Source organism: Oncorhynchus masou, chromosome 3, assembly GCF_036934945.1.
Source record: "Oncorhynchus masou masou isolate Uvic2021 chromosome 3, UVic_Omas_1.1, whole genome shotgun sequence".
Taxonomy (NCBI): Eukaryota; Metazoa; Chordata; class Actinopteri; order Salmoniformes; family Salmonidae; genus Oncorhynchus; species Oncorhynchus masou.
In genome coordinates, this window is record NC_088214.1 from 4,602,634 (window position 1) to 4,625,352 (window position 22,719).

Sequence of the window (22,719 nt, forward strand, 5' to 3'; positions counted from 1 at the left end):
AACGGAAAGGCTCTGGAGCAACGAACCACCCTTGCTGTCTCTGCCTGGCCGGTTCCCCTCTTTCCACTGGGATTCTCTGCCTCTAACCCTATTACAGGGGCTGAGTCACTGGCTTGCTGGGGCTCTCTCATGCCGTCCCTGGAGGGGGTGCGTCACCTGAGTGGGCTGATTCACTGATGTGGTCATCCTGTCTGGGTTGGCGCCCCCCCTTGGGTTGTGCCGTGGCGGAGATCTTTGCGGGCTATACTCAGCTTTGTCTCAGGATGGTAAGTTGGTGGTTGAAGATATCCCTCCAGTGGTGTGGGGGCTGTGCTTTGGCAAAGTGGGTGGGGTTATATCCTTCCTGTTTGGCCCTGTCCGGGGGTGTCCTCGGGTGGGGCCACAGTGTCTCCTGACCCCTCCTGTCTCAGCCTCCAGTATTTATGCTGCAGTAGTTTATGTGTCGGGGGCTGGGGTCAGTTTGTTATATCTGGAGTACTTCTCCTGTCCAATTCGGTGTCCTGTGTGAATCTAAGTGTGCGTTCTCTAATTCTCTCCTTCTCTCTCTCGGAGGACCTGAGCCCTAGGACCATGCCCCAGGACTACCTGACATGATGACTCCTTGCTGTCCCCAGTCCACCTGGCCGTGCTGCTGCTCCAGTTTCAACTGACCTGAGCCCTAGGACCATGCCCCAGGACTACTTGACATGATGACTCCTTGCTGTCCCCAGTCCACCTGGCCGTGCTGCTGCTCCAGTTTCAACTGTTCTGCCTTATTATTATTCGACCATGCTGGTCATTTATGAACATTTGAACATCTTGGCCATGTTCTGTTATAATCTCTACCCGGCACAGCCAGAAGAGGACTGGCCACCCCACATAGCCTGGTTCCTCTCTAGGTTTCTTCCTAGGTTTTGGCTTTTCTAGGGAGTTTTTCCTAGCCACCGTGCTTCTACACCTGCATTGCTTGCTGTTTGGGGTTTTAGGCTGGGTTTCTGTACAGCACTTTGAGATATCAGCTGATGTACGAAGGGCTATATAAATAAATTTGATTTGATTTGATTTTGATTTAGTTATACAGTAATACCTAGTTCTACAGTAGTGATAATACCTAGTTATACAGTAATACCTAGTTACACAGTAGTGATTTGACCTAGTTATACAGTAATACCCCGTTCTACAGTAGTGATAATACCTAGTTATACCGTAATACCTAGTTACACAGTAGTGATTTGACCTAGTTATACAGTAATACCCCGTTCTACAGTAATACCCCGTTCTACAGTAATACCTCGTTATACAGTAATATCTAGTTATACAGTAATACCTAGTTATACAGTAATACCTAGTTATACAGTAATACCCCGTTCTACAGTAATACCCCGTTCTACAGTAATACCTCGTTATACAGTAATATCTAGTTATACAGTAATACCCCGTTCTACAGTAATACCTCGTTATACAGTAATATCTAGTTATACAGTAATACCTAGTTATACAGTAATACCTAGTTATACAGTAATACCCCGTTCTACAGTAATACCCCGTTCTACAGTAATACCTCGTTATACAGTAATACCTAGTTATACAGTAGTGATAATACCTAGTTCTACAGTAATACCTAATTATACTGTAATACCTAGTTCTACAGTAGTGATAATACCTAGTTATACCGTAATACCTAGTTACACAGTAGTGATTTGACCTAGTTATACAGTAATACCCCGTTCTACAGTAATACCCCGTTCTACAGTAATACCTAGTTATACAGTAATACCTAGTTATACAGTAATACCTAGTTATACAGTAATACCCCGTTCTACAGTAATACCCCGTTCTACAGTAATACCTCGTTATACAGTAATATCTAGTTATACAGTAATACCCCATTCTACAGTAATACCTAGTTATACAGTAATACAGTAATACAGGCTTTGACTTACAGGTTCAACGATGGCGGGTTCTCCTTTCTCTCCCTTCTCACCACCATATCCTCCTCTTCCCATCTGAAAACAACAGTGAAAGACATCAGATATTGCTTGATGTTTGACTGAGTTGTCAACTGAACACAGTGTTTCCCATATATTCATTTAGATGGCCGGTGGTCTAATGACTGGAAGTCTATGGGAACAGCTAGCATGTCATTGCGCTAATGCTAGTAAAACTGCTGAAAAGGTAGTAATTGACTTAGCAACTGACCCAGTAACTGACTCAGTAACTGACTTAGCAACTGACCAAGTAACTGACCCATTAACTGACCAAGTAACTGACCCATTAACTGACTTAGTAACAGACCCAGTAACTGACTTAGTAACTGACCAAGTAACTGACCCAGTTACTGACTTAATAACTGACTTAGTAAATGACCAAGTAACTGACCCACTTGCTGACTTAGCAACTGTCTTAGTAACTGTCCAAGTAACTGACCCAGTTACTGACTTAGCAACTGACCCAGTAACTGACCCAGTTACTGACTTCGTAACTGACCCTGTAACTGATTTAGTAACTGACTTAGTAACTGACTTAGTAACTGACCCAATCACTGACCCAGTCACTAACGTAGAAACTGACCCAGTAACTGACCCAGACTTAGTAACTGACTTAGTAACTGACCCAGTAACTGACTTAGTAACTGACTTAGTAACTGACCCAGTAACTGACTTAGTAACTGACTTAGTAGCTGACTTAGTAACTGACTTAGTAACTGACCCAATCACTGACCCAGTCACTAACGTAGCAACTGACCCAGTAACTGACCCAGACTTAGTAACTGACCCAGTAACTGACTTAGTAACTGACTTAGTAGCTGACTTAGTAACTGACTTAGTAACTGAATTAGTAACTGACCCAATCCCTGACCCAGTCACTAACATAGCAACTGACACAGTAACTGACCCAGACTTAGTAACTGACCCAGTAACTGACTTAGTAACTGACTTAGTAACTGACCCAGTAACTGACTTAGTAACTGACTTAGTAGCTGACTTAGTAACTGACTTAGTAACTGACCCAGTCACTGACTTAGTAACTGACCCAGAAACTGACTTAGTAACTGACCCAGTATCTGACCCAGTAACTGACTTAGTAACTGACCCAGAAACTGACTTAGTAACTGACTTAGTAACTGACCCAGTAACTGACTTAGTAACTGACTTAGTAGCTGACTTAGTAACTGACTTAGTAACTGACCCAGTCACTGACTTAGTAACTGACCCAGAAACTGACTTAGTAACTGACCCAGTATCTGACCCAGTAACTTACAGTACTCGTACTAGTCTTTGTGATGTGAATGTGTGTACATTCAGGCCACTGTATGAGTATTGAAAGGTACCGTACTTACACTAGACTCTGTCTCGGTCTCAGCGGGTATGCCCGGCCCAAAATCATCCTCATAGGCCGAGACAGAGGCGGTGGGTGTGGCCTCGCCAGTGCCATAGTCTCCATAATCCCCATACTCGTACGTCTGTTTCATATCGATCTCCTTCGTGTCACCGTATTCCTTCAGATCATACTCCTTAAAATCGTACGAGTTCTCGCCGGGGTCGGGACCTTTGGTGTCTGAGCCGGTTTCTGCGGCAGCCGTAGGGTCGGCGCCAACCTTCTCCACGCCTGTGATGTAATCATCAACTATTTCCTCGTCATAGTTCTGATTGGTCATTGTGAGGAGGGGAGGGAACATGGAGGGTTGGGGTTAGAGAGAGGACAAAGCATGGGAATACGTAACTTATTGAATAACTTTCACATTATTTATCTCATTTAGAGTAATATGTGATTGTGAATCACAGTTAAAAAACATTTGTTTTAGTCTGTTCTCAGATCTGTGTGTTCAGACCACCACTAGTCTGTTCTCAGATCTGTATGAGTTTAGACCACCACTAGTCTGTTCTCAGATCTGTGTATTCAGACCACCACTAGTCTGTTCTCAGATCTGTATGAGTTTAGACCACCACTAGTCTGTTCTCAGATCTGTATGTTCAGACCACAGCATACTACTCTAGTTGTTGTCATATGATTTCATGTCATGTATAGTATGACAACGATCAGGGGCCAGTCTTAGTTTAGACAGAATGCTGACAAAACAAACTTATCATACTTTACATACTGTAAAACAACACATTTCACTCCACCTATCCGGTGTATGTGACAGTAAAACATCCATCTATTTGAGTTTTTATTTTCTTCTTAATCACACATGTACACATACAAACATGACCAAGGGTTACAACAGATTAAAACATTTTCAACAGAGGATCCTTCGGCCAACATGCTTTTTAGTTAAAGAGTTTAATAATCTTAATAATAATAAATAATAATCTTAATAATAATTAATAATAATCTTAATAATAATAAATAATAATCATAATAATAAATAATAATCTTAATAATAATAAATAATAATCTTAATAATAATAAATAATAATCATAATAATAAATAATAATCTTAATAATAATAATAAATAATAATCCTAATAATAATAAATAATAATCATAATAATAAATAATAATCTTAATAATAATAAATAATAATCTTAATAATAATAATAAATAATAATCTTAATAATAATAAATAATAATCATAATAATAAATAATAATCTTAATAATAATAATAAATAATAATCGTAATAATAAATAATAATCTTAATAATAATAAATAATAATCCTAATAATAAATAATAATCTTAATAATAATAATAAATAATAATCATAATAATAAATAATAATCTTAATAATAATAAATAATAATCTTAATAATAATAATAAATAATAATCTTAATAATAATAATAAATAATAATCTTAATAATAAATAATAATCTTAATAATAATAAATAATAATCTTAATAATAATAATAAATAATAATCTTAATAATAAATAATAATCTTAATAATAATAATAAATAATAATCTTAATAATAATAAATAATAATCTTAATAATAATAATAAATAATAATCTTAATAATAATAATAAATAATAATCTTAATAATAAATAATAATCTTAATAATAATAAATAATAATCTTAATAATAATAATAAATAATAATCTTAATAATAAATAATAATCTTAATAATAATAATAAATAATAATCTTAATAATAAATAATAATCTTAATAATAATAAATAATAATCCTAATAATAATAATAAATAATAATCTTAATAATAATAAACAGTTTAAAAAGGCCACACAGGGTTATTTGTGTCTCCAAGAAAAAAAGACCATCCAAGTTTCCGCGTAAGGACAACCTGTTTGTTTGTTTTTGGCACTGAGCTGCTTTTACAAGCGTTTTAAGTCTAACTTCTTAAACAAAAAAAACAAAAAATCATGTGTTATTGGCGAGCGTTCTGGCATTTCAGATGCCACATACATCAAACCCCCCTATGTAACGTCGATGTTATCTGTTGGAATAATCCCACATCAAATTCTTCCGCCATTTTGGATCATTGTTTTTTACTTCGATGGGACCAGGAAGTCCATCCTCCTCTAGAGAAAGACATGGCCTGTGTCTTATAGGCACCCAGTTCCCTAGATAGTGCACTACTGATGATAAGAACCACAGGCTCGGGTCACAAGTAGTGCACTACATACGGAATATAGGATTTGGGACACAGACAACTGAGATAAACTCTGTAGTTTAGTGAATGAATATACATTTAGTGAATAACCACACATTTAGAGAATAACCACACATTTAGAGAATAACCACACATTTAGTGAATAACCTAACATTTAGTGAATAACCTAACATTTAGTGAATAACCTAACATTTAGTGAATAACCTAACATTTAGTGAATAACCTAACATTTAGTGAATAACCTAACATTTAGTGAATAACCTAACATTTAGTGAATAACCTAACATTTAGTGAATAACCTAACATTTAGTGAATAACCTAACATTTAGTAAATAACCTAACATTTAGTGAATAACCTAACATTTAGTGAATAACCTAACATTTAGTGAATAACCTAACATTTAGTGAATAACCTAACATTTAGTGAATAACCACACATTTAGTGAATAACCTAACATTTAGTGAATGACCTAACATTTAGTGAATAACCTAACATTTAGTGAATAACCTAACATTTAGTGAATAACCTAACATTTAGTGAATAAACTAACATTTAGTGAATGACCTAACATTTAGTGAATAACCTAACATTTAGTGAATAACCACACATTTAGTGAATGACCTAACATTTCGTGAATAACCTAACATTTAGTGAATGACCTAACATTTAGTGAATAACCACACATTTAGTGAATTACCACACATTTAGTGAATAACCTAACATTTAGTGAATGACCTAACATTTAGTAAATAAACACACATTTAGTGAATGACCTAACATTTAGTAAATGACCTAACATTTAGTAAATAAACACACATTTAGTGAATGACCGAACATTTAGTAAATAACCTAACATTTAGTGAATAACCTAACATTTAGTAAATAAACACACATTTAGTGAATGACCTAACATTTAGTAAATAGCCTAACATTTAGTGAATAACCTAACATTTAGTAAATAAACACACATTTAGTGAATGACCTAACATTTAGTAAATAGCCTAACATTTAGTGAATAACCTAACATTTAGGTGATAAAAGTGTCATTAAACATGAAGAGGTATGTACCAGGATTGGAGCGGTTGAGTCTGTAGGGTTCTCAGCCGGTTGAACGCTGTCCACCGCGCCGTAGTTGTAGGCTGTGTATTCTCCATCCACAGCAACTGCCTGTACATTCACGATAAAACACAAGAAAGAAGAAGGAAAAGGTTAAAAAAAAATAAAAAATACTGGGATGATGAACGACTCATAAACAATCACGACAGCATCAACATGAGAAATGAAACATCTATACTCACCTCAGAGACACATCGATGTCTTCCAACCATTTTGTAATACCGTTAGTTACTTAGTAATTACCCTCTATGTAAAGCGAACATATTCAGATATTATGACTTTCTCGTGGACCAAACTAATGCACAGTACACTGTGGCCTGAGCCAGTTATCGCTTTGTGTTCTATTCTTTTTAAAAACGTTTTTTTTTTTTTGATTATTTAGTATTTATTTAGATATAAGACTAGACATAAATCGCCTCATTGTCCCCTTTTGTAGGGGCGTGTTTTTACCTCAGGTGCAGGTTTGGCTCCTTCGGTTGGGGCAGTTTCAGTGGCCACTCCTCCTTCACTGTAGTCATAGACCTCACTGTACTCCAGGTCGTATGAATTGTACTGGACGGGAGAGAAGGGACGGGCAACCAGACAGGTAAACCCAGTTACTACACACATACAAATACGCTATTCCTTTTTTTTTTTTCAATACATAAAAAAAACAGGATACTATGATATGTCACATTCTTCATATGTACATGGCTTTGACTGAGATGAGTAATGTTTTTCAGACAGTTCCCAAACAACTATGCTCTCTGACTCAAACAAAAAATCAAAGATTGAGTTTAGTTGAAATATCAAAATGTCATACTGTAAGAGGACTGACGCTGGGGATGGAGAAGCAGGTACGGGGGAGTTGAACATTCAATGAAGTAACAGCTAACAGGACAGGACCAGCGTCACGGGTAAACAAGGACATATGGCAAATCAATGCAGAAGAGGGGGAACAGGGTGTGGAATCAGACAGATATAGGGGGAGGTAATGACAGAGGTGATTGAGTCCAGGTGAGTCCAAAATTCGCTGATGCGCGTGACAGGGGGTCGGGTGTGTGTAATGTAGATGGCAGGTGTGCGTAATGTCGAGGAACCTGGCGCACTCGAGCGACAATTTGGGAAAGAGCGGGAGCAGGTGTGATACATCCTCTATAGTACTACATCCTCTATAGTACTATATCTTCTAAAGTACTATATCCTCTATAGTACTATAACCTCTATAGTACTATACCCTCTATAGTACTATATCCTCTATAGTACTCTATAGTACTATATCCTCTATAGTACTATACCCTCTATTGTACTATACCCTCTATAGTACTACATCCTCTATAGTACTATATCTTCTAAAGTACTATATCCTCTATAGTACTATACCCTCTATAGTACTATACCCTCTATAGTACTATACCCTCTACAGTACTATATCCTCTATAGTACTATATCCTCTACAGTACTATATCCTCTATAGTACTATATCCTCTATAGTACTAGACCCTCTATAGTACTATATCCTCTATAGTACTATACCCTCTATAGTACTATATCCTCTATAGTACTATATCCTCTACAGTACTATATCCTCTATAGTACTATACCCTCTATAGTACTATACCCTCTATAGTACTATACCCTCTATAGTACTATACCCTCTACAGTACTATATCCTCTATAGTACTATATCCTCTACAGTACTATATCCTCTATAGTACTATATCCTCTATAGTACTAGACCCTCTATAGTACTATATCCTCTATAGTACTATATCCTCTATAGTACTATATCCTCTATAGTACTATATCCTCTACAGTACTATATCCTCTATAGTACTATACCCTCTATAGTACTATATCCTCTACAGTACTATATCCTCTATAGTACTACATCCTCTATAGTACTATATCTTCTAAAGTACTATACCCTCTATAGTACTATATCCTCTACAGTACTATATCCTCTATAGTACTATACCCTCTATAGTACTATACCCTCTATAGTACTATACCCTCTATAGTACTATACCCTCTATAGTACTATACCCTCTATAGTACATTATTAACCTCCTTGCCCCTACCGCATCATGCTGTTGGAAAGTACAGTAATGTAATATTGGGGGGGGGGGGGGGGTTATATATATATATATATATATATGATGAGAATGTTTTATTTCAGCTTTCATTTATTTCATCACATTCCCAGTGTGTCAGAAGTTTACATACACTCAATTAGTATTTGGTAGCATTGCCTTTAAATTGTTTAACTTGGATCAAACGTTTCAGGTAGCCTTCCACAAGCTTCCCACAATAAGTTGGGTGAATGTTGGCCCATTCCTCCTGACAGAGCTGGTGTAACTGAGTCAGGTTTGTAGGCCTCCTTGCTCGCACATGCCTTTTCAGTTCTGCACACACGTTTTCTATAGGATTGAGGTCAGGGCTTTGTGATGGCCACTCCAATACCTTGACTTTGTTGTCCTTAAGCCATTTTGCCATCTTACTTTGGAAGTATGCTTGGGGTCATTGTCCATTTGGAACACCCATTTGCGGCCAAGCTTTAACTTCCTGACTGATGTCTTGAGATGTTATATCAATATGTCCACATCATTTTCCTACCTCATGATGCCATCTATTTTGTGAAGTGCACCAGTCCCTCCTGCAGCAAAGCACCCCCACAACATGATGCTGCCATCCCTGTTCTTCATGGTTGGGATGGTGTTCTTCGGCTTGCAAGCATCCCCCTTTTTCCTCCAAACATAACGATGGTCATTATGGCCAAACAATTCTATTTTTGTTTCATCAGACCAGAGGACATTTCTCCAAAAAGTATGATATTTGTACCCATGTGCAGATGCAAACCGTAGTCTGGCTTTTTTTATGGTGGTTTTGAAGCAGTGGCTTCTTCCTTGCTGAGTGGCCATTCAGGTTATGTACATATAGGACTCATTTGACTGTGGATATAGATAGTTTTGTACCTGTTTCCTCCAGCATCATCACAAGGTATATAAATATATATATATATATATATATATATATATATATATATATATATATATATATATATATATATATAGGAACGAGACGCGTTAACCAGCACTTGCACTTGACCCCCCACCCCCACCCCTAGCTATGACTCTACCGACCCCCACAGCCCTTAACCAGGACTTGACCCCCCACCCCCTAGCTATGACTCTACCGACCCCCACAGCCCTTAACCAGGACTTGACCCCCCACCCCCTAGCTATGACTCTACCGACCCCCACAGCCCTTAACCAGGACTTGACCCCCCACCCCCTTCTAGCTATGACTCTACCGACCCCCACAGCCCTTACCCAGGACTTGACCCCCCCCCCCTAGCTATGACTCTACCGACCCCCACAGCCCTTAACCAGGACTTGACCCCCCCACCCCCTAGCTATGACTCTACCGACCCCCACAGCCCTTAACCAGGACTTGACCCCCCCACCCCCTTCTAGCTATGACTCTACCGACCCCCACAGCCCTTACCCAGGACTTGACCCCCCTAGCTATGACTCTACCGACCCCCACAGCCCTTACCCAGGACTTGACCCCCCCCTAGCTATGACTCTACCGACCCCCACAGCCCTTAACCAGGACTTGACCCGCCCCTAGCTATGACTCTACTAATAGCTACGATATTGAGGTAAAATGCACTTTCTATCCCTGTGATATGTGGTTGTCCCACCTAGTCATCTTAAGATGAATGCACTAACTGTAAATTGCTCAGGATAAGAGCATCTGCTGAATGACTAACATGTATATGTAGGAATAGGGCTCGATGTCTGTTAATTGTATTACAGGCAGAGCGTATGAGTGTGTGAGAATAAAACACACTTTTTAAAATGTATTTTTTTAACTTACTTTTCAATATATATATATATATATATTTTAAATAGCTATATGGATTACATGTTAATGGTATAACATTTGCATAGTGGCATGTCTGGGAAACGCCTGGTAACAAAAATAGTTAAAAATGAAAGCGCCTGTGTGTTTATAGGTGAAACCTTATGGGCAACCTAAAGATAGCAGGGGATGTAATTACAACTCCAAAAGAAGATACAGGGCTTCAGTTAAGTCACAGTTACGGGAAACAGCCTGTAAACATTTTGAAAGACATTTAAAAAAACAAACATAACGTCTGTCATTGAGAAATAACGATTCTTCAACTTTTTCCCCTCCCTGAATAAAAAGATTTGGTCCAGTCAAAAAAAACAAACAGACAGAAGGCAGATGAAAGTTGACAGGCTAAGTTGTGCATCCCAAATGAAATCATATTCCCTACATAGTGCACTTCTTTTTTTTGACCAGGGCCCGTAGGGTGCCATTCAAACAACTGGTGTCCAGTCAAAACAGAGGCTGATACTCTATCTCTATCAGAAGAGACAGATTCATACTAGTCCCAGTTCAACTGATGAACTCATCAAAAATAATATAAGACCGAAGGCACGATGGGCTGGCTGACTGCCTTGGGTTTCCCTGGACAAGGACGAGAGAGAGAGAGAAATATGAGACAGATATGAGAGAGAGAGAGAAAAAGAAGAGAGAGAGAGCGGAAACGGAGATATTATATTTATGAAGTTGGAGAGCCTGACCAAGCCTGAAGAATTCACCACCACAGGCCAGAGAGTTTGATGAAAGAGATAAATATTGTGTGCTCATAACAGACTCCGCCTCTCCCTCCATCCCTCTTCTCCTTCCTGCCTCTCCGCTGTTGCATGTGTCTCTGTCTCCAGGCGTGTGTCTGGGTGTTGCAAAGCATCATGGGGTGGGTGGATGGTCAGGGTATTTCTGGTAATGGTCAGGGTCAAAGTCATTCTATAAACATTGAACCCCCTGTGACCTTTATGTTCCTCAATCCCTTCATCCCTCCATCCTTTCAACCCGCCAAACCTTGTTCCTTTCCTAAGGTCATCTGATCAACAGACCTGAAACACCTGATTGGCTAATAATATAATAATAACTATTGATTTTTATATTTGTATAATCTAGAAGTGGCCTACCTATAACGTGTCTCTATCATCTCACTTGTCTTTTAATGCTATCTATTTTCTAATTAGTGTTGTTGAACAGCTTGGGACCAGGCTTGATGGGCTAGACAGTTTGTTATACATCTACAGGAATAGATCTGTGACCAGAATAGAGACAGCGACGTTACAACTCCTAGCAGCAGTAGTTGGTTTTCCAGGTATTGGACAGGGCGTCCAGTAGCAGTAGTTGGTTTTCCAGGTATTGGACAGGGCGTCAAGTAGCAGTAGTTGGTTTTCCAGGTATTGGACAGGGCGTCCAGTAGTTGGTTTTCCAGGTATTGGACAGGGTGTCCAGTAGCAGTAGTTGGTTTTCCAGGTATTGGAAAGGGCGTCCAGTCGCAGTAGTTGGTTTTCCAGGTATTGGACAGGGCGTCTAGTAGCCGTAGTTGGTTTCCAGGTATTGGAGAGGGCGTCAAGTAGCAGTAGTTGGTTTTCCAGGTATTGGACAGGGCGTCCAGTAGTTGGATTTCCAGGTATTGGACAGGGCGTCCAGTAGCAGAAGTTGGTTTTCCAGGTATTGGACAGGGTGTCAAGTAGCAGTAGTTGGTTTTCCAGGTATTGGACAGGGCGTCAAGTAGCAGTAGTTGGTTTTCCAGGTACTGGACAGGGCATCTAGTAGCAGTAGTTGGTTTTCCAGGTATTGGACAGGGCGTCAAGTAGCAGTAGTTGGTTTTCCAGGTATTGGACAGGGCGTCAAGTAGCAGTAGTTGGTTTTCCAGGTATTGGACAGGGCGTCAAGTAGCAGTAGTTGGTTTTCCAGGTATTGGACAGGGCGTCTAGTAGCAGTAGTTGGTTTTCCAGGTATTGGACAGGACGTCTAGTAGCAGTAGTTTGCTTTCCAGGTATTGGACAGGGGGTCAAGTAGCAGTAGTTGGTTTTCCAGGTATTGGACAGGGTGTCCAGTAGTTGGTTTTCCAGGTATTGGACAGGGCGTCAAGTAGCAGTAGTTGGTTTTCCAGGTATTGGACAGGGCGTCCAGTAGTTGGATTTCCAGGTATTGGACAGGGCGTCCAGTAGCAGAAGTTGGTTTTCCAGGTATTGGACAGGGTGTCAAGTAGCAGTAGTTGGTTTTCCAGGTATTGGACAGGGCGTCAAGTAGCAGTAGTTGGTTTTCCAGGTACTGGACAGGGCATCTAGTAGCAGTAGTTGGTTTTCCAGGTATTGGACAGGGCGTCAAGTAGCAGTAGTTGGTTTTCCAGGTATTGGACAGGGCGTCAAGTAGCAGTAGTTGGTTTTCCAGGTATTGGACAGGGCGTCAAGTAGCAGTAGTTGGTTTTCCAGGTATTGGACAGGGCGTCTAGTAGCAGTAGTTGGTTTTCCAGGTATTGGACAGGACGTCTAGTAGCAGTAGTTTGCTTTCCAGGTATTGGACAGGGGGTCACGTAGCAGTAGTTGGTTTTCCAGGTATTGGACAGGGTGTCCAGTAGTTGGTTTTCCAGGTATTGGACAGGGCGTCAAGTAGCAGTAGTTGGTTTTCCAGGTATTGGACAGGGCGTCAAGTAGCAGTAGTTGGTTTTCCAGGTATTGGACAGGGTGTCCAGTAGTTGGTTTTCCAGGTATTGGACAGGGCGTCAAGTAGCAGTAGTTGGTTTTCCAGGTGTTGGACAGGGCGTCTAGTAGTTGGTTTTCCAGGTACTGGACAGGGCGTCAAGTAGAAGTAGCTGGTTTTCCAGGTATTCGACAGGGCGTCAAGTAGCAGTAGTTGGTTTTCCAGGTATTGGACATATAATGCTTACATTTCCCAGGATGTGGTGTGTGTGTGTGTGTGTGTGTGTGTGTGTGTGTGTGTGTGTGTGTGTGTGTGTGTGTGTGTGTGTGTGTGTGTGTGTGTGTGTGTGTGTGTGTGTGTGATCCCAGGGAAGGAGAGCTAAGCTCCAAGACTCCTGAACCTGGTGCGGTCATTATAGGTATAAATCACTGAGACCTCTCTCTCTCACACACACACACACACACACACACACACACACACACACACACACACACACACACACACACACACACCAAAGTGGAGGATCACATTTTGTGGCAGAAAAAGAGAGGAAAGTTTCTAGTGTGAGCTCATATAGTGGAATAGGAAAATGTCAGCGTTTTCCATCAGGATGATATCTGAATATCACACTACATATTCTGCTTCCCAAAATGTCAGCCTATTCACTACATAGTGCACCTCTTTTGACAAGGGCACACTGAGCTCTGGTCAAAGTAGTGCACTATGTAAGGGAATTAGGGTGCAATTTGGAGAGAAGCCTTGACATCATTATATTTTGAGTGTGTGGATTTGGTTGAAGAATGAAGCTTTGCAGAGTGGATGGTTGCGGATGGCTTGGGAGATTTTACATGGAGTTGGAGCCAGTTGGGGATTGTACATGGAGTTGGAGCTAGTTGGGGATTTACATGGAGTTTGGGATTTTACATGGAGTTGGAGCCAGTTGGGGATTTTACATGGAGTTGGAGCCAGTTGGCATAAAACAAAAATTAGACAACGATGATAAAAGCATCAGTGTTCATCTTGAAATATGACAGAGAAGAAATAGGTCAAAATAGATGATGCACAGAGGTAGGCTTTGAGATACAACTCGTTGTCAGGATGCAGTGGGATTAACTCACACTGTTCAAGTCTATAAATTACTGGGTAATATGTCTTCAAACGAGGAGGATTTAAAGATACTCTTTCATGGACAACAAACATTTTATAGAAGTATCCAGCTTACATTACCTGAACACAAAACCCCCACACTATCTCCCGCACTACCATCCCTCCTGCTTTCATGCTTCACTCACCCATATACTGACCTTTTCCTCCTGGTGAGGTGTTTACCAGATGGCCTTCATCCTTCACCTCTTCCTCACTCTCTCTCTCCCTCTCCCTCTCTCCTATCCTCCCTCTATCTCTCCATCTCCTCTCCCTCTCTCCCTCCCTCTCTCCTATCCTCCCTCTCCCTCTCCCTCTCCCTCTCCCTCTCCCTCTCCCTCTCCCTCTCCCTCTACCTCTCCCTCACTTTCCCTTCCTTCCTTCCTTCCTTCCTTCCTTCCTTCCTTCCTTCCTTCCTTCCTCCCTCCCTTCCTTCCTTCCTTCCTTCCTTCTCGCTCTCTCTCTCTCTCCCTCTCTCATATCCTCCCTCTTCCTCTCTCCTATCCTCTCTCTCTCTCCTATCCTCTCTCTCTTCCTCTCTCTCCCCCTCCCCTCCCCTCCCTCTCTCCATCTCCTCTCCCTCTCCCCCTCCCCTCCCCTCCCTCTCTCCATCTCCTCTCCTCTCCCCCTCCCTCTCTCCTATCCTCCCCTCTCTCTCTCTCTTCTATCCCTCCCTCCCTCCCTCCCTCCCTCCCTCCCTCCCTCCCTCCCTCCCTCCCTCCCTCCCTCCCCCTCCCTCCCTCCCTCCCTCCCTCCCTCTCTCTCTCCCCCTCTCTCCCTCCCCTCCCTCTCTCCATCTCCTCTCCCCTCCCCCTCCCTCCCCTCCCTCCCTCTCTCCATCTCCTCTCCCTCTCCCCCTCCCTCTCTTCTATCCCCCCCTCCCTCCCTCCCTCCCTCCCTCCCTCCCTCCCTCCCTCCCTCCCTCCCTCCCTCCCTCCCCCTCTCTCCCTCCCCTCCCTCTCTCCATCTCCTCTCCCTCTCCCCCTCCCCTCCCCTCCCTCTCTCCAACTCCTCTCCCTCTCCCCCTCCCTCTCTCCTATCCTCCCTCTCCCTCTCTTCTAACCCCTCCCTCCCACCCTCCCTCCCTCCCTCCCTCCCTCTCTCTCTCTCTCCCTCTCTCCCTCCCTCCCTCCCCTCTCTCTCTCTCTCTCTCCCTCCCTCCCTCCCTCCCTCCCTCCCTCCCTCCCTCCCTCCCTCCCTCCCTGCCTCCCTCCCTCCATACCTCATCCTCTGGTTCCTGTGCCTGTGGCTGCTCCTGGTGAGGCGTTTCACAGTCGGGGCTGTAGTGTTCACAGTAGTCGTACGCTGCCCGCGGGTCGGCCACAATCAGCAGCTGCTGGATGTCACCCTGTCGGAAGAGAGAAGACGTCAAAACCGATCTCACAACTCACAAAGACAAGATGAGTGACACAAAGGGGGACGCGTTGTCAGTCGTACAACTGAATGCATTTAACCCCTCTGAATCAGAGACAGATAAAGAGATATAATACGGTCCTCCAACACCTCCAGGAGGAGAGAGCTTGTCAGTGTCGGCGCTGGGTATTGGATATAGGTTTTCACCAACCCCAGTACCTCAAACATTAGGGAAAAAAGGCTCTTCTCTAGGTCCGAGGGCGACATTTGGGGTTACAAGTCTCTGGCAGGGCTGTTTCTTCACGAGAGAAGATTACAAATACACCTCACCCCATACCTCACCTCACCACACCACCCAATACATCTCACCCCATACCTCACCTCACCACACCACCCAATACATCTTACCCCACCACCCAATACATCTCACCCCATACCTCACCTCACCCCACACACAATACATCTCACCCCATACCTCACCTCACCACACCACCCAATACATCTCACCCCATACCTCACCTCACCACACCACCCAATACATCTCACCCCATACCTCACCACACCACCCAAAACATCTCACCCCATACCTCACCTCACCACACCACCCAATACATCTCACCCCACCACCCAATACATCTCACCCCATACCTCACCTCACCACACCACCCAATACATCTCACCCCATACCTCACCTCACCACACCACCCAATACATCTCACCCCATACCTCACCACACCACCCAAAACATCTCACCCCATACCTCACCTCACCACACCACACAATACATCTCACCCCATACCTCACCTCACCCCACCACACAATACATCTCACCCCATCACCCAATACATCTCACCCCATACCTCACCTCACCACACCACCCAATACATCTCACCCCATACCTCACCACACCACCCAAAACATCTCACCCCATACCTCACCTCACCCCACCACCCAATACATCTCCTCCTATACCTCACCTCACCACACCACCCAATACATCTCACCCCATACCTCACCACACCACCCAATACACCTCACCTCACCCCACACCCCACATCTCACCTCACCTCACATCTCATCTCACCTCACCTCACCCACACCACCCAATACATCTCACCCCATACCTCACCTCACCATACCACCCAATACATCTCACCTCACCCCACACCCCACATCTCACCTCACCTCACATCTCATCTCACCTCACCTCACCCACACCACCCAATACATCTCACCCCATACCTCACCTCACCATACCACCCAATACATCTCACCCCATACCTCACCACACCACCCAATACACCTCACCTCACCACCCCTCACCCCACATCTCACCTTACCTCACCACACCACCCAATACATCTCACCCCATACCTCACCTCACCACACCACCCAATACATCTCACCTCAGCTCACCCCACACCCCACATCTCACCTCACCACACCACCCAATACATCTCACCCCATACCTCACCTCACCCCACATCTCACCTCATCTCACCCACACCCCTCACCCCACACCTCATCTCACCCCACACTCCACCCCACACCTTATCTCACCTCACCCCTCACCTCACCTCTCTCCCCACATCTCATCTCACCTCATCCCACTGTAATGTACTGTAGTATTCTGATTCTAACTGTCACTGCCAGATCACATGACAAGAGGAACATTTGAGAACAGAATACAGTTCAGTTCTAATGTTGTTTCTATACAGAGTGGAAATCAAACAAACGTGTAACAGAAGACCAATGTAGATTTATATGCCTGATAATAGAGGCAGGCAGACAGGCAGGCAGACAGACAGACAGACAAAGAAACAACAACGTCCTGACCAATAGACAGCCAGCATCTGTTACAGACTGACAATCCAGTGGTGGGTTGGCTTCTCTACAGTGTCCAAAGACAGACAGACAGACAGACAGACAGACAGACAGACAGACAGACAGACAGACAGACACACACACACACACACACACACACACACACACACACACGCACACACACACGCACACACAGGGTGTTTCTGTTCTACAGTCATCCCCCAACCCAACCGTTATGGACAGCGAGTCCTATTTCTCACCTTGTGTACCAATGGAACACTATTCCCTACACAGTGCATTACTTTTGACCAAAAGACCATGCTAACCATACTAAACGTATTGCACTATGTAGGGTGTAGGGTGGCATTTTGGAGGCGGCTCAGCCTTCCTGATGTAGAAGAATGTGACAGATAAATAACCAGAGTCTGTACTTATGAAATATCTGAGGCCGTCTGTTTTTCATGAACATTTGGAAAAGGAAATTAGATCCCCCACTTCTCCATTCCCCTCCCTCCCTCCGCTTGACTCCCCCCTCCCAGCCAAAGGCTCTTTGTCTTCTGCATGATCTTATCCCAAGGAATGTTTAAACCAGGAACTCTCTCTTTACCTCTCTCTCTCTCTCTTTTCCCTCTCTCCCTCTCTCTCTCTCTCTCTCTCTCTCTCTCTCTCTCTCTTTCCCTCTCTCTCTCTCTCTCTCTCTTTTCCCCCATCTCTCTCTGTCTTTTCACCTCACTCTCTCTCTCTCTCTCTCTCTCTTTTCCCTCTCCCCCCCTCTCTCTCTCTCTCTCTCTCTTTCCCCTCTCTCTCTTTTCCCCCATCTCTCTCTGTCTTTTCCCCCTCTCTCTCTCTCTCTCTCTCTCTCTCTCCTTTCCCCCATCTCTCTCTCTCTTTCCCCTCTCTCTCTCTCTCTCTTTTCCCCCCATCTCTCTCTCTCTTTTCCCCCTATCTCTCTCTCTCTTTTCTCTCTCTCTCTCTCTCTCTCTCTCTCTCTCTCCTTTCCCCCATCTCTCTCTTTTCCCTCTCTCTCTCTCTCTCTCTCTCTCTCTCTCTCCTTTCCCCCATCTCTCTCTCTCTTTCCCCCTCTCTCTCTCTCTCTTTTCCCCCATCTCTCTCTCTCTTTTCCCCCATCTCTCTCTCTTTTTCTCTCTCTCTCTCTCTCTCTCTCTCTCTCTCTCTCTCTCTCTCTCTCTCCTTTCCCCCATCTCTCTCTCTCTTTCCCTCTCTCTCTCTCTCTCTTTCCCCCCATCTCTCTCTCTCTCTTTTCCCCTCTCTCTCTCTCTCTCCTTTCCCCATCTCTCTCTCTCTTTCCCTCTCTATCTCTCTCTCCTTCCCCCATCTCTCTCTCTTTTCCCTCTCTCTCTCTCTCTCTCTCTCCTTTCCCCCATCTCTCTCTCTCTTTCCCCTCTCTCTCTCTCTCTCTTTCCCCCCATCTCTCTCTCTCTTTTCCCCCCCTCTCTCTCTCTCTCTCTCTCTCTCCTTTCCCCCATCTCTCTCTCTTTTCCCTCTCTCTCTCTCCTTTCCCCCATCTCTCTCTCTCTTTCCCCCTCTCTCTCTCTCTCTTTCCCCCATCTCTCTCTCTCTTTCCCCCTCTCTCTCTCTCCTTTCCCCCATCTCTCTTTCCCCTCTCTATCTCTCTCTCCTTTCCCCCATCTCTCTCTCTCTTTTCCCCTCTCTCTCTCTCTCTCTCTCTCTCTCTCTCTCCTTTCCCCCATCTCTCTCTCTCTTTCCCTCTCTCTCTCTCTCTCTTTCCCCCATCTCTCTCTCTCTTTTCCCTCTCTCTCTCTCTCTCTTTTCCCCCATCTCTCTCTCTCTTTTCCCCCATCTCTCTCTCTTTTCCCTCTCTCTCTCTCTCTCTCTCTCTCTCTCTCTCTCTCCTTTCCCCCATCTCTCTCTCTCTTTTCCCCTCTCTCTCTCTCTCTCCTTTCCCCCATCTCTCTCTCTCTTTCCCCTCTCTATCTCTCTCTCCTTTCCCCCATCTCTCTCTCTTTCCCCTCTCTCTCTCTCTCTCTTTTCCCCCATCTCTCTCTCTCTTTTCCCCCATCTCTCTCTCTCTTTTCCCCCATCTCTCTCTCTCTTTTTCCCCCCATCTCTCTCTCTCTCTCTCTCTCTGTGGAGAAAATTAGCTAGCAGTGTGTGTGTGTAAAGTAAAAGCATAGATACCTGAATAGAAAATGACTCCTGTAAAGGCAAAAGCCATCCAGTGAATTTTATTTCAGTAAAACAATTATTTGGTTTCAAACACACTTAAGTATCAACAGTAAAATGGAATTGCAAAAATATACTTAAGTATCAAAATAATTTCAAATTCCTTATATTAAACAACGCAGACGGCATTATTATTATAGATATTTTTTAAACTTACAGATATCCAGGGGAATGTTCCAACACTCAGACATAATTTAGAAACAAAGCTTTTGTTTAGTGAGTCCTCCAGATCAGAGGCTAGTAGGGGTGACCAGGGATGTTTTCTGTTTAGTGAGTCCTCCAGATCAGAGGCTAGTAGGGATGACCAGGGATGTTCTCTGTTTAGTGAGTCCTCCAGATCAGAGGCAGTAGTGATGACCAGGGATGTTCTCTGTTTAGTGAGTCCTCCAGATCAGAGGCTAGTAGGGATGACCAGGGATGTTCTCTGTTTAGTGAGTCCTCCAGATCAGAGGCTAGTAGGGATGACCAGGGATGTTCTCTGTTTAGTGAGTCCTCCAGATCAGAGGCTAGTAGGGATGACCAGGGATGTTCTCTGTTTAGAGAGTCCTCCAGATCAGAGGCTAGTAGGGGTGACCAGGGATGTTCTCTGTTTAGTGAGTCCTCCAGATCAGAGGCTAGTAGGGGTGACCAGGGATGTTCTCTGTTTAGTGAGTCCTCCAGATCAGAGGCTAGTAGGGATGACCAGGGATGTTCTCTGTTTAGTGAGTCCTCCAGATCAGAGGCAGTAGGGGTGACCAGGGATGTTCTCTGTTTAGTGAGTCCTCCAGATCAGAGGCAGTAGGGGTGACCAGGGATGTTCTCTGTTTAGTGAGTCCTCCAGATCAGAGGCAGTAGGGGTGACCAGGGATGTTCTCTGTTTAGTGAGCCCTCCAGATCAGAGGCAGTAGGGATGACCAGGGATGTTCTCTGTTTAGTGAGTCCTCCAGATCAGAGGCTAGTAGGGATGACCAGGGATGTTCTCTGTTTAGTGAGTCCTCCAGATCAGAGGCAGTAGGGGTGACCAGGGATGTTCTCTGTTTAGTGAGTCCTACAGATCAGAGGCATTAGGATGCCCAGGGATGTTCTCTGTTTAGTGAGTCCTCCAGATCAGAGGCTAGTAGGGATGACCAGGGATGTTCTCTGTTTAGTGAGCCCTCCAGATCAGAGGCTAGTAGGGATGACCAGGGATGTTCTCTGTTTAGTGAGTCCTCCAGATCAGAGGCAGTAGGGGTGACCAGGGATGTTCTCTGTTTAGTGAGTCCTACAGATCAGAGGCATTAGGGATGACCAGGGATGTTCTCTGTTTAGTGAGTCCTCCAGATCAGAGGCAGTAGGGATGACCAGGGATGTTCTCTGTTTAGTGAGTCCTCCAGATCAGAGGCAGTACAGATGTTCTCTTGATAGGTGTGTTAGATGTGAATTAGACCATTTTCCTGTCCTGCCAAGCATTCAAAATGTAATGAGTACTTTTGGGTGTCAGGTAAAATATATGGAGTAAAAAGTACATTATTTTCTTAATATACTTTAGTGAAGTATCTGAGGCCGTCTGGATGTCAGAAGGTGAATTCACCAATTTGTAAGTCGCTCTGGATAAGAGCGTCTGCTAAATGACTTAAATGTAAATGTAAAAGTTAAAGTTGTCAACAATATAAATAGTAAATTACAGATACCCCAAAAAACTACTTAAGTAGTACTTTAAAGTATTTTAATTGAAGTACCTTAAGTAGTACTTTAAAGTATTTTAATTTAAGTACTTTACACCACTGTGTGTGTGTGTGTGTCTGTGCATTTGTGTCTGTGCATTTGTGTTTGCGTGTGTGTGTCTGTGTGTGTGTGCATTTGTGTGTGCGTGTGTGTGTCTGTGCATTTGTGTTTGCGTGTGTGTGTGTGTCTGTGTGTGTGTGCATTTGTGTTTGCGTGTGTGTGTCTGTGTGTGTGTGTGCATGCGTCCGTGCACATGTGTGTGCGTGTGCATTTGTGTTTGCGTGTGTGTGTCTGTGTGTGTGTGCATGCGTCCGTGCACATGTGTGTGCGTGTGCAGTTGTGTTTGCATGTGCATTTGTGTTTGCGTGTGCATTTGTGTGTGCGTGTGCATTTGTGTGTGCGTGTGCATTTGTGTGTGCGTGTGCATTTGTGATAGTACCCTAGTACTATCAGACCAGAGCAGACCAGGCAACTCTAGTATTGTCAGACCAGAGCAGACCACACCAGAGAGCAGAGAGGAAGCACATCCAGATATAGGGGAGGAGGACTGGCAGAATAATTTATGACATCTGTCATAATGAGATCCATCTGTCTGGAGTCTCCCGTCAGGCCTGACCAGTAAACCTTAATAGCAGTGTGTGTGTGTGTGTGTGTATGTGTGTGTGTGTGTGTGTGTGTGTGTGTGTGTGTGTGTGTGTGTTAATAATGTTTACATATCTTACATTACTCATATCCCATGTGTATATACTGTATTTTATACCATCTACTGCATCTTGCCTATGCCCCTCGGCCATCGCTCATCCATATATTTATATGTACATATTCTCATTCAACCCCTTTAGATTTGTGTGTATTAGGTAGTTGTTGTGGAATTGTTAGATTATTCGTTAGTTATTACTGCACTGTTGGAACTACAAGCACAAGCATTTCACTGCACTCGCATTAACATCTGCTAACCGTGTGTATGTATTACCGATAACATTTGATTTGATAATCGCAAGTTACCTAGACCTATTGTCAAGTTAGCAGGTTGTTCGCTAGCTAGCTAACGTGACTGAACAACGTTGTTTGTTTATCAAAACAATAATTAGCAACCCCGGGATGAGATTAAAACAGCCCATGGTTTGTGAAATTATATAAAAGGTTTATGAATCCCAGTATAAAGAAAAGAAGATATCTGGTAATATCTATATAACTGTTTAGGCGACAGACGTTTTCTTTGTCTGTAAAGCTGAAAGCATTCCTGTCGTGGAACTGTGCTCCATTTCCCCTCTCTGACACGGAGGCCACATGACAGAGAACTTGCAAAGTCTACTAGTCTA

The 22,719-nt window shown here is 43.3% G+C and overlaps 1 protein-coding gene across 1 annotated transcript in view; it reads right to left on the reverse strand.

Annotated features, from left to right (window-relative positions):
• LOC135509089 (collagen alpha-1(XI) chain-like) overlaps nucleotides 1–22,719 on the reverse strand; it is a 189,211-nt gene that overhangs the window by 122,343 nt on the left and 44,149 nt on the right. Inside the window, 5 exon segments of the mRNA XM_064929414.1 lie at nucleotides 1,923–1,985; nucleotides 3,320–3,625; nucleotides 6,623–6,721; nucleotides 7,121–7,222; nucleotides 15,555–15,680. Coding sequence (XP_064785486.1) covers nucleotides 1,923–1,985; nucleotides 3,320–3,625; nucleotides 6,623–6,721; nucleotides 7,121–7,222; nucleotides 15,555–15,680 — 696 coding nt within the window.